Raw genomic sequence first — 12711 nt, forward strand, 5'->3', positions numbered from 1 at the left:
GCAGAGTACAGCTCTTTTTGTCACCCCAGCTGGTGACTTTGGTTCCATGACTGTGTGTCACCCCAGCATTTACATTTTACTGAATCATCAGAGACTTCTGTCTTCTCCCATCCAGAGGAACTTAGGTGGCCCCTGCAGCAGGCCTGGAAAGTTGGGGTATAAAAGCATTCTCATTTTTAAAATGGGGAAACCAAGGCATGAGCTGCTAAGGACTTGCTGAGGACCCATGGCTGACCTGGAGTCCAGGTCTTCTGCCTCATAGGTCAGGTTCTTCCCACCATCCTGCAGAGTAGGTTTGTGACCTTGAAATGGCAAAGGCTCAGAGTTCACTTTTGACCCAGGGCTGCATGTGCTGCAGGGTGATTTCTGGAGAACCTTCCTGAGCTTATGGAAGCTGATATTTCCCAGCAAACAGTGTGACAATGGGGACAAGGGAAAGCCACCACTGCAAGTTGGTGCTTTCTCTCCTAAACCCTGCTCCATGGGATTTTCCTGCAAAGGAAGGAAAGACCCGCTTCCTGCCCAGTTATTCCTCACTCCAGGTGATGCTGCCTGCAGCTGGTGGTCCCAGCCCTGTGTTCTGGCCCCTGAGTGTGCACCCAACAACCATGTCAGCAGGTGTGTGCCAGGCTCTCCACACACAGCCCTGGACTGCCCAGGGGAGGGCAGGCTCACCTTCAAATGTGTGTGTGTATGCATGTGTGTGTGGGTGTCTGTGCTACACCCCAAGGACTGTGCCCACCTTGTGGTGCCCTGCTCCTTCCCCCTGTCCAGCTCTGTCCTCTCTGCCAGCCTCACCCATGGGCCTGGCTCCTAGCACAGAATCCCACACACTCCATTAAGGTGTGGTGGTGCATCATGGCCAGGCATATTCAGGGCCAGTTTGAGACTTTTTATGATGGGCAGACCACAAGGGTGGTATAGCAGTAGGGCTGGAGCATGTCAGGTCACTGCAGAAGCCCTGGAAGGCCTTTCCCAGCACTGCAGCCCCAGCCCCAGGGCCAGAAATGAAGACACAGTAGCTCAACAGGGTAGGGGACAAATGCTAGGGAAAGACACAGATGAGCTTCTGTTGCACATTACAGACCGTGACTCTGTCACTCTTGGACACACATGCACGCTTTGTGCTGCTGAGCCTTTTGTGGGTCTGTGGAGAAGTCCACTCCCTCCCGGGCCTCAGGAGTCAGGACAGTCCTGCAATGCTCCCTTCAGCTGGCTGCTCAGGGTCCTTCCAGAGCTGGGTTCCAGGGGCAAGGCTTATCTGACTTTGATTTTTTATAAACTGGACACTTGGGATGCTTGTAGCAGCAGGAAAGAGCCCTGGATGTGGTGACGGGCTAATCAACTCTGCACTTGGGCTTGGACTGCAAGGCCTTAGACCAATCACCTCCTGTTATGGACAATTCGTGTGTGGAAGTTTGAACCTCCAGTACCCAGAATGCAATTGAACTTGGAAAATGGGCCTTTTAAAGAGGTAAGTTAAATGAGGCCATTAGGGTGGCTCCTCACCCAACAGACTGTCCTTATGAGAGACACCAGTAATATACCCGGAGACAGGCCACGTGAGGACGCAGAGGGCAGTGGCCACACTCAAGCTGAGAGGCCTCGAGAGAAACCAGCCAGGTCCGCATCCAGATCACGGACTTCCAGCCTCCAGAGCTGAGATGATCAGTTCCTGCTGTATAAGCCCTAGTCTGTGGTGCCACTCGGACACCCCTTTTCCTTGAGCCTTGATGTCCTCCGTAAATTCCCCCACTCCCCATCCCCACCTCAGGGCGGAGGCACCAGGATGACAGAAACTTCAGGGGCCCTGCCTCTCCTGCTCTTCTCTGTGGACTTACAAGGAGAGTCCCCCTCGCCTCTCCTGATGGGTGGCCCGAGCACTGGTCTGAGGGCAGGGGACTGGCAGTGCTCTTATAGCAGTCCCTCAGTCCAGCCTACCAGCTCTGTTGCTGTCCTGGGAGCCAGGCAGAGCTGGTGCCCAGTTTACCCTGTGAACCCTAATCCTACCCGAACTTGGGTCCCAGTTGGTGCTTGGACAAATGGACCCTCTGACTTTATCCAGTGTTTCAGTCCTAAGGAGCCAAGGCAGGCACTGCGCCTTTCAGCGCAGGGCCAATGGCAGAGTGAGAAACAAAGGAAGATGAAGACAAAGATATTGTCTGCATGGGGCTGGTGGTGGGGCAGGGGGCAGGCCATCTAGGATGATGGCTGCTGTCTCACACTGGGAAGCCAACCGCCAGGGCTGGCTGCATCCTTTCACACTTCTCTCATCTACAGACTGGCTGAGTGAGCTGGCTGGTGCCCAGGGGTTTGAGTCAGCTAAATCCAGCTGCCATTCCCTGGGCGCCCCACTCAGGGCCATTCACGCAGGCTCCACATGAGCTTTGTGCTTCTCTGCAGGATCTAAAAAGAGTGCTGACATTTAGTAGCCACTCAGCAAACACCTATGTTTAATCAATGCAGAGGACATGGATCCCTTAGAGAAAGCAGAAGTATCAGACAACTGCCATCTGATGGGACATCTCTCATGAGAGAGATCAGCCCAGAGCTACAGCTACATGGATATGGATGGTCTGGCTCAATCTGGGGGAGTCAAGGAAGGCCTCCTGGAGGAGACTGGCCTTGAAGGATGTATAGTTGACCAAGTGAAGATCACAGGGAATGGGATTCCTGGGAGAGAAATGACCCAAGCTGGGAACAAGGGAACCAAGGATGGTGCAGATGAAAAGATGACCAAGGTTGAAGGACAGCCAGGACAAGGGCCCTGAGGGCTCTGGGTGGCTGAACCCTCCTGTGGATGGGTCCTAGGCTAGCAAGCAGAGCTCCAACCCAGTTAGAGAAGGAAACACCTTTTTCCAAAGGGCTTTAATTACACCCCCCACCACAGTGCACCTTAAAACAATTATGGAAACCCTGTCAGTTTTCCTGTGGCAAAGGCTGGGCTTGTCCCCTGGGGCTTGGTGTGGCAGTCCCACTGTGTGTCTGGCTGCTTCCGGGGGTTCAGGGGCCGTGGGGAACGGTGGGCACTGGTGGCTGAGGGCAGGCTCTGGGCAGGGGTGGGAGCCTGTGTCTTCATCATATAGCCTAGATGCTGGGCAGGTCCTGGTTCCATCCTGAGGGGCACAGGGAGCAGCTGTGGCCAGTTGGCCCCCCTTCCTCAGTCAATCCTGAGAAAACTGAGCTCAGGTCTTTCTCTAGAAAGACCAAGGATGGGGAGGAGGTGGCAGAGGGTGCTGTGTGAACAGGGGTGGGTTGGTTTGTTATAGCTGGCTGGACAGCCTCTTCCCTCTTGGGGTCTACTTCCCTTCCTTAATGACGATCATGGCCTCATGGCCGCTCAGTGCTATGACTCTGCCTCAAGAAGCACCCCTGGCCACTGCTTTTTGTTATTTTGCAATTATTCTGCCACTTGGGTTAGTCATGCTCGGTGGGTGGCACTCACGTGTGACATGGGTGTCCTGTTGGTAGTAGGTGAGTGGTGTCCGATGTGGTGGCACACACATGAATGAGTGGGTGTGGCTGAGTATGAACACAGGGGTGAGCAAGTGACAGCCAGTCCAGTCCCCAACCCTCTGTCCTGCTGCTCCAGGAAACACTGCCAGGGCAGGGCCGCGGTTTCACAGGAAGTTGGGCTCCCGCACGACGAGGCAGGGAGGGCTGGCGCTGCCCCCGCCGCCATCCAGGGGCCGGTACACGAAGTGGAAGTCACGCTTGGGCTCGCTCCGCAGCAAGTAGCCCTTGATGCTGTGGGGCAGCGCGTCGTCCGCCAGCTGGAAGCAGCGGCCGTCCACCAGCACGAAGAGCCGGTGCTCCTTGGGCTGCGCCACCTCGAACTTCTCCGCGCACTGCGCGCACAGCGCCTGGGCCGCCGTGTCCGCCCGCGACGCCAGCGTCCGCGCCTGCTGATCCGGCTCCAGGTAGGACACGCAGATGAAGTCCTGGCGGGGGTGGGGTGGGGGGGAGAGGACAGAGACAGGTCACCGGCAGGCTCGATCGGGTGTTCTGGTCACTGCACCCCAACGTCGCAGTGGAGTGGCCTTGGGCTCCCCTCTATACAGAGGGGGTCGCAGGAGCTGTTGTGAGGCTGGGAGCCCGAACACCTGCGTCCCCTTCTTACTCTGCCACTGAGACAGCTGGGCGACCCTCCCCTCTCTGGCCTGGCTCTCTTGCATGATTGAGTGATGGCAGAGCCAGCGCGCCCCCTGGCGGCCAATCCACAAGCTCGACTTCATTCACTCATCACTTCCTCCTCATCCCAGGTGAGTCCTGGCACGCCAGGTGCAATGCGGGAAGGCTGCATAAATAAAGCCAGAGGTGCAGGGCCTGCTCCCAGCAGCCTGCAGTTCAGGCAGATGGAGCAGTTCAGCCGTCATTAGGGCTGGAGTTGCCTCTGAGGTTCAGATACAGGGCAGGGGGTGGGGGACAGGACGCAGGTTAGGACAGGTACAGAGGACCCCACACGCGAGCAAAGTGGGCAGAGGAGATGCCTGCGGTACTGGGGTTGGGAGCGCTAGTACACAGCAGTATAGCATACCCATCCTACACAACCCCACTCCCCTAACCCACCAGCCCTGGACAGAGGTTTGTCCCATGAGCCTCAGGACCTGCCTGGCTTAGACTCTGCTCCCATTTTACTATGTGACCTTGGCCTCTGTCAGCCTCGGCTTCCTCATCTGTAGACTGAAAATAACATCAATCCTGATATCATGGCTGTCTGCATTAGCCTATAAAGGGAGCTAGAGCCTGAAACAGTCTCTTTCCTCACACCCAACACCATGAGAGGAGGTGTGCGCTGGCTGTCCCCTTGTGGGAGGAGTGGCAATAGCAAGTGGAGGGTTCCACAGCAGCAGGCAGGAAAATGACATGCTGAGTTTCTTCCACAGGGAAAGCCCAGCACCTTTCTTAGTGGCTGCTTGTCCCACACTAGGCCTCCCAGGGGTCCTTTATTCCTACTGCTGACATTCAACTTTCACCTCTGAAGAAGGGATTTAAGGAGTGGAATGCAGAGGAAACACTGGAAAAGCTCACTGTGTCCTCCTCAGACCCCTGAAACAGTACCCAGGGGCTTTTCAACACCACCTAGGACTCTCGTCCAACTCTGTCTTTCCAGTGACGGAGTCCATCTCACAAGTGCTCTGCTTGGCTCAGAATCCACAGGATGGAATCACAAAGTAGGGTATGTCTAGGCCACACTGGTACCCAGAACACCTGTATCCCCACAGCTGGGGGGGCATTGTGCTGTGGCGGGGGCAGTGGTGGGCTGGAGCTGGTTCATGTTACCACATACCAATGCATATGAGCTTGGGAGAGTCAATGACGTACATCTATTTCCAACTCCAAGTTCAGTGATACAAGTTGAAATCTGCCAGGAGCATTAACACCACAGAAATTGACAGAAGCTAAAACCAGGCATTTTTTTTTTTCTCTCCAGAGAGCCAGTTACAAGGTGTTGGTTAGAGGAGGGAGTAGGGACATTAGCTTGGCAACCTAGAACATGTATGGGGAAGGCAGAACTCATCTGGTTCACAGTCAGCCTGTGTGGATAGGGAAACTGAGTCCCAGAGAGAGGCAGGGAGTGCTCAGAGTCACACAGGAAGCTCAGACAGAGCTGGGTACAAAACTGGAGCCTCCTGCCTCCAAGACCTGGGCTCTATCTGTTACAGATGGGCCATCTAGAAACCCAGGTGTGGGGGATCAGGAGTGGTGTGCTCTGGGTGCCAGGAGAGGGAGTCTGCTCAGCTACAGACAGCTTTGGATTGTTGCCTGGCCCACTGGCCTAACTTCCTCCATTTTCCACACACTACTGCCCTACTCAGCAGTGTAGGTAGTGTAGTGTACCAGGCCCTAGGCTCGAGGTCCCCAAGACATGTGAACTGAGGACACTGCCTTCCCAGAGGTGACAGTTTCATGACACAGTGTGCTACATACTGTAGTAGGGTCGCAGCAACAGGAGGTGCAGAGGGCATCACCCAGCCCGTGGGGATCAGGTGCCGGGGTATTAGAGGGGGTTTCTCAGAGGAGGGCCTGGAGGCTGAGTTGTCCCACAGAATGGGTGTGACAACTGGTGAAGAAGGAGACAGACGCCTGGATGGAGGCTGAGCAGCAGGCAGCCGAGCTTGCACACTCAGGGAAGTGTGTGGGTGGCTGGATCTGATGCAGCCTGGAGGTGTGTGAGAGAGGGGAGTAGAAGAGGAAGCAGGAGTCTGGTCTCGAATGGCCTAAGTACAATCTGTCTAGGGTGGGCTGTGGGCAGGGGGCAGGATAGGGGACAAAGACTCAGGGGCAAGGCTGGGTTTCCCAAAGCAGGGACTAGGACTTGTCCACATGTCCAGCCACCCCCCCCACCCCCCCCAGGGCTCTAGGACATGTGTGATGAGGGATGTCTGATATATGTCTCATTCTTCCTATACCACCTGTTTGCCCAGCTGGTACTTCTCTAGGGCCACCCACAACCCCTGCACAGAGCAGGACATACACTGGCAGGCAGGGGCTGGGGTCCCTCTTCTCGGGTGGGAACCCCACTGGCCCCTGAGGATTGGCTGGAGGGCCAGAGCAGCCAGTTGCTGTCACAGATCCTGAGCCAGAGGGCAGTAGGGTGACCATCTGCGCACCGTCCCGTGACCCTCTCCCGCCCCGGTCTCCAGCATCACCTGCACGGAGGAGCGGGAGGCCCGGGCCTTGTTGAGCGTGCGCCGGCGCTCCCAGCGGTGGATGGAGTCTTGCACCTCCACACTCAACTGCCGGGTCACCGTGATCTTGTCATAGTTCTTGATGTGCTCCAGGGCCCCGTAGGTGGTGGTCAGGTAGTAGGAACCTGCGGGTCAAAGATGCGGAGGCTGAGCTAGGACCGCCTGGGCCACCCGCAAGAGGAGCGAGCTGGTCTAGACTTGGCCGGCCCCGCCCACCTCCTCCAAACCCCGCCCACCTCTCCAAGCTCCACCCGCTACAGCCGCTAGGGGGCGCCTGCACTCTGTTAGCTGCTTCACCCGCTGAGGTCCACCCTAGCGCATTCCATCCCTACCGTCCGCCCAGCTCAAAACTTTTCACAGGCTTCTCTTCAGAAGGAAATGCTTACTTTAAAAAAGATGTTATAAAATGAGTACTAAAGTATTTTAAAATTTAAAGGATACATAAGAAACGGAGAAAGAGGGATAGGTGCCGTCAGGGAGGCAGGTGGGTGGGGGACTTTTCAGTGTGCGCGGTATACAATGTTGAGCCATGTGAATGTATTACGTAGTGTAAAAGCAAATCTTAAAAGATGTGGAGGAAAATTTAATTATTACATGCAGTTTTTAAAGATTTAAAGTAAGTTAAAAATGTAAATGATTCAGTTCTCCACTTCCTTTACTCTTCTTAAGGTAATTCACCCCATACACACATCACGCCCCCTCACTATGAGCAGAAGAAACCGAGTCTCAGAGAGGGAGGGTGGCTTGGCCAAGGTCACGTAGTGATGGGGACCCAGAGGAGGCGGGTCCTCCTCACTCTGTTTTATTTTGATCGCCAGCATTACCCACTTCCACATGCTTGCTTAGGCTTCCCTACCTCTTGCTAGACCTTTCTCCTTGGCCCTTGAGTGCCAGACAACAAATTCTGACACGAAGCAGATTCTGCCAGTGGTCCATCCAAATCCCCACCTGCCCTTTTAATCACTGAGCTCCATTGTGATTTGGGAAAGTAACACTGGACAGAAAATGCTCACTTCCCAGATGCCCTGGAGGCTGGGTTGAGTGGGCAGGAGTGGAAAACTCGTGGCAGGGGTGCTTCCAGGAAAGCTCTTTCAAACGGTCTTATTCAGTTGATATATCCTTCTTGCCCATCCCTCAGCCTTGCCTGAAACACAGAGGTGAACCTGAAGGCACAGCAGCTGTCTTGTCATCACAGCTTACAGGCACAAAGAAAAAGGTCCACATGCTCAGCAAAGATGGAAAGAACTGAGTCCATGATTCCCTGATGGCAGGGTGCAGACTGTCATCCTTATAAGTTGCTTACTCTGGACTTTTTGTGTGTGTGTGATGGAACTGAGGTTTGAACTCAGCCTCGTGCTTACTTGGCAAACACTCTACCATTTGAGTCATGCTCCCAGTCATTTCTTGTTTTTAGCTGTTTTTCAGATAGGGTCACCTGATCCATGATTCTCCCACTTATGTGCCCTCTGACTCCCCCCCCCCCGCCATGCAGCTGGGATTATAGAAGTGAACCACTGTGTTTGGCTTGTTGGTGGAAATGGGGCTAACATTTTGCCCAAGTTGGTCTCAAACTGTGATATCCTGGATTTCTTTTTTTTTTGGGTGGCACTTGGGTTTGAACTCAGGGCCTCACACTTGCTAGGAAGGTGCTCTACCACTTGAACCACTCTGCCAGCTATCTTAGATTTCTTGACACAAGGGACAAATAATCTCTTGTTCTGATTCTATGATTAGTTATACTGAGTTATTTGCAACCCAAAGCATTCCTAATGGTCACATTGAATGAAACTGTCTACTTTTCTCTACAAGTTCTGTAACTAACATGGGTGAAGCTCGCACCGTGGCTAGAGAGGGTGGGTTAAGATAAAGGGGATTATGGCTACAGATCTCCTGCCCTGTCACAGCACTATAGATAGAGACATATTTTGAAATCAGTTAGTCAAGACTAATATGGAAACTGGTGTGGTGTCCCTAGTTTGAGAAGAGCCATAAACCATTCACATGCCTCCCTTTCTGGTGGAGCTCAAAGCCTGAATGACCATGAAGCTGTCCCTGTCCTGTCAGCCCTTGCTGCCTCAAGAGCCCCAGCCCTCCAGTAGTACATCCTGCTTGCTGGCCCTGTCCGTCCTGGGCTGTGGGTGCAGGAGGAGGGTGCAGTGTTCAGTTGAGCACTCTTGGCTTCGGAATCAGAGGGGGCTGGGCCCCTGCCCTGTAGCAGGCAGCCTGGTGAGCTCGGGTGAGCCACTCAGCCACTTTCCTCTATGTGCCTCAGTCTCAGCTGCAATCCTGTGATGTTGTAAAAAGTAAGCAAGATGAGCCTTAGTGATGTGAGTGACATATGGTGGTTAGTGACCTCAGAGAGAAGTTATGGGGACCTTTTGCCCTCTTGGGAGGGAGAGGAAGGACTCCAAACCCTGCCAGGGCCCACTTGCCTGCTCAAGCCCTGTTTTTCCACAGCCAGAGTGGTCCCCAGAGCCACCTTCTTTGATTGAGACTATGTAGTGCCTTCTATGACCACTAGGTGGCGGGCGACACCACTGTGAGTTTTTCACTGGGTGAGTGTTGTCCAGGGATTGGAAAAACCCAGGTAAGCTATCAGCTGGACATGTTCGGATGTCAGCCACCTGGGGGAGGGAATGTGGCAAAGGACTCCATGAGGGCACTTGAGGGAGAGGTTTGGATCCTGGGCTGGCTCCAGTCAGGTGTGCAGAATTTGTGACTGCCTGACTTCTCTGGATGCAAGGGGGAGGACCTAGAAAGAAGGCCAGGTGCCATGAGCTCTCCTTGTGCTCACAGGAAGCTCCAAATGCCTGCTGCAAAGGCAGTGGGACCCAGAAACTGGTCCTCGGCTAAATCACATTACATGGACCAGGCCTGAAGGAGCACAAAGGCCCCAGAGCACAGGGAGCCAGCTTGCAGGCATTCTGTGGCATGCACAACTGTTGTTCATGTGAACTGTGAAACACAGGATGACAGAGCCCAACTCCAGCTCTTGCTCTGTTTCCAGTGCTCTGGTCCGAGCTCTCATTCATATGTGGAAATCTTCACCCACAAGGACAAGTATGAAGGGTGGGTCTTCACAAGGGTGAAACCCTCATGAATTTGATTAGTGTCCTTATGAAAGAGGCCCAGAGAGCCCCTGCATCCCTTTCACCATGTGAGGGCATGGCAGGAAGGTGCCATCTATGAGGAATAGGCCCTCACCAGACACTGAATCTTCCAGTGCCTTGATCTTGGCCTTCCCAGCCTCTGAACCTATGAGAAATAAATTTCTGGAGTTAAAAGTTACCCCATTTGTAGCTTTTTGACATGGCAGCCCAAATGGACAATCACCCCCTGCAGAAAGCTTGTACCTCCAGTATGAGAATCCCGATTCAGCCCAGTGGCTTCCTTCTCCTAGCCAGAGAGGGAAGGTGACCTGCCGAAGGTCTCCAGCCAGTCATGCAGAGCTGGGTCAGGCCCAGGCTCCTTGCTGCTCTTTTTACCTAAGTCTCTTAGTTCTCTTCTGTCCCAAGAATCTCTGAGCTCCATGCAGCAAGGGAACACAGGGCCCAGCATCAGCGGGGACTCAGTCACCCCCTTCTCTGTCCCTGCAGGCCAGCGCCCTCATTCATCTGCCCTTTGGGGCTGAAGCAATGGAGCCTGTGTGTCTGTACCCAGCTGAGGCAGGAGGGCCAAGCAGGAGACTGAGGATCGCCTCCTACCTCATGCTTCCCCTCTGCCCTTGGCTCAGACACAGACAGAGGGTGGAGGTTGTTGAAAGATGAAGCTTCTGCCCAAACTGGAGACCCAGACCCCCCAAGGCCATCTCAGCAGCAGAGGTGAACACCCATGAGGCATAGCCTGTGCTATGTGCTGGGACCTCCACACCCCGGATTTTGGGATGGGGCAGAGAAAAGCCCAGAGAAGCCCCTACGCCACCCATGCCACCTCATGGTGTGTGCAGTATGGTCTTTTGGGAACTGCTCTGCAGACACCCTATGTGTACCTTAGAAATCTCTGCGTGGGCAGAGGAGGGTGGGCTCTGCTGCTCCAGCCTAACAAAGCAGATTGTGGGGCCTTTGGGCAGCCTGCATCAGAATCTGTGAACCGTTAAGGCCTTTGCAGATGGATCTATACTTTGGCTTTTCCCCAAAGGACCAGAAGTGGCCCAGCAGAGACCAGGTCTCCTGCCTGAAGGACAATACTTTCCCACCTGTCTCCCTTGGCTCCTGGGAGCAGGAAGAAGGGTCCCAGGAGGCCATGGAAGGATTAGGGAGGAGAGGGGTGCTGGCCCAAGAATGTCCCTGTTCAGCAGTGTGCCTAGCTTGGAGACCTTTGGGTGCAAGGATTCAGGCTGAGGGCAGCATAGGAGCCATGGAGATCACCACTGGCTGGGAGTGAGCCAGTGCTCAGACATGCACACAGAGCCAGAGTCACAGGTTCCCTTTTCCCCCACCCACCATGACTTTCACGGACCTCATCTGTTAGATTCACAACTCTGTAGGGTTTGGAAGTGACTTCTCCCTGGGTCGATCGACTGCACATGGCTACTGTGGTAAATTTGGAAAACAGAAGTTGCTAATTGCTCTGTGTCCAGGGCTTTGCTTGGTCACTTGAGTCCCCTCTGGCCCAACCTCTATCCCACCAGCCTACTTCATTTCATGTCAATATCTATCACATGCTATTGGATGTGAAATTCTTATTTGCTTGTTTGTCTAACCTGTTTGAGGTCTGATTCTCCCTAATGGAAGGAAACTTCCCTGAGACACGAGCTACTCCATGGCCACCTGGCACAAAGCAGAGGCTCAGTGATGATTGAGAGAGGGGTCCTTGCCCAGGTACTTAGTAAGTCTTAGGACTCAGCCTTTTTCATATTAAGGCAATATGTCAGTTCTTGGCATATTGATTGGTAAGAACACTTTCTTTCGGTTTATGGTTAATATCTTCTCTTTATGGTCATTTTGATATGCAAAAGTTTTAATCTCTGGAGGTTAGATGGATTCAAGTCCACAGTGAAGAGTCCTGTGAGACTTCGCCAGTGCTGTCCCTCTGAGGGGAAGTCTTCGGAAAAGGGATTTAGGGCCAAAAGCCAATCTCAATCACAGCCCCCGACCCTTGCTGTCCTCTTTACCCTCAGGCTGCAGGGCCTGTGTGTGACAGGTCAGTCTTCCTGGAGGCTCCTGCCCACCAACTCAACCCCTGGCTGCTTCCCCAGTCATGAGTGGGGCTGGTGAAATCTAAGAGGAGGGCCTGAGGCGGTGGAGGCCGAAAGTATGGGGTGCAGAGTTAGGCGTTTGCTCATTCTTATGAGACTCTTGGCCTTACCTGTCTTTGAAAATCAGTAAAACACAGCATTTTGAGCTAAAATGAATGTTTCTTTCAATGCAAAATAGTGATAGCTGGGGAGGATTCCTGTGACATACAGACTCAATACCTAGAATCATTCACTGCAGTCCAATGAATGACTAGATGGATTGATGAATAGATGGGTGGGTGGATGGATGGATAGATGGATTGGTGAGTGGATGAGTGGGTAGATGGATGGATGGATAGATGGATGTGTGTGTGGGGTAGGCGGATGGATAGAGGGACGGATAGATGGATGGGTGGTTTGGGAGATAGTTGGGTAGATGGGTGGGTAGGTGGGTGGGTGGATGGATTGGTGAATGGAGGAGTGGGTAGATGGATAGATGGATGGATAGGATGTGGGGGGGTAGGCAGATGGACAGATGGGTGGGTGTATAGGTGGATCGAGAGCTAGGTGGACAAATGAACGGATGGACAATGTGGGGGCTAGGCAGATGGATGGTTGAGGGGTGGATAGGTGGATGGGTAGAATGATGAGGACATAAGTAGATGGACTGGTGGATAGGTGGATGGGTGAACTGATGGGGACAAAAGTGGATGTATGGATGGATGAGAGGATAGGTAGATGGGTGGATGGGGAGATGAGTGGATGGATGGATGGATGGACTAGAGAAAGTTTGGCTGCTCCTGAATTCTTGGGCCTTCTGGAAGACAATTCCTCCAACTGCAG

General features: G+C 53.7%; 1 protein-coding gene across 3 annotated transcripts in view; it reads right to left on the reverse strand.

Moving 5' to 3' along the window:
- Positions 1-2836: 2836 nt before the first annotated feature.
- Rin3 (Ras and Rab interactor 3) overlaps positions 2837-12711 on the reverse strand; it is a 119780-nt gene continuing 109905 nt past the window's right edge. For all 3 annotated transcript variants that reach the window (XM_074067288.1, XM_074067286.1, XM_074067287.1), the window contains exons 9-10: positions 6654-6817; positions 2837-3941 (exon numbers count right to left, since the gene is read on the reverse strand). In XM_074067288.1, coding sequence (XP_073923389.1) covers positions 3621-3941; positions 6654-6817 — 485 coding nt within the window. In that variant the 3' untranslated portion in view covers positions 2837-3620. The remainder of the gene's footprint in view (positions 3942-6653; positions 6818-12711) is intronic.

The sequence above is a fragment of the Castor canadensis genome, chromosome 3, assembly GCF_047511655.1.
Source record: "Castor canadensis chromosome 3, mCasCan1.hap1v2, whole genome shotgun sequence".
NCBI lineage: Eukaryota > Metazoa > Chordata > Mammalia > Rodentia > Castoridae > Castor > Castor canadensis.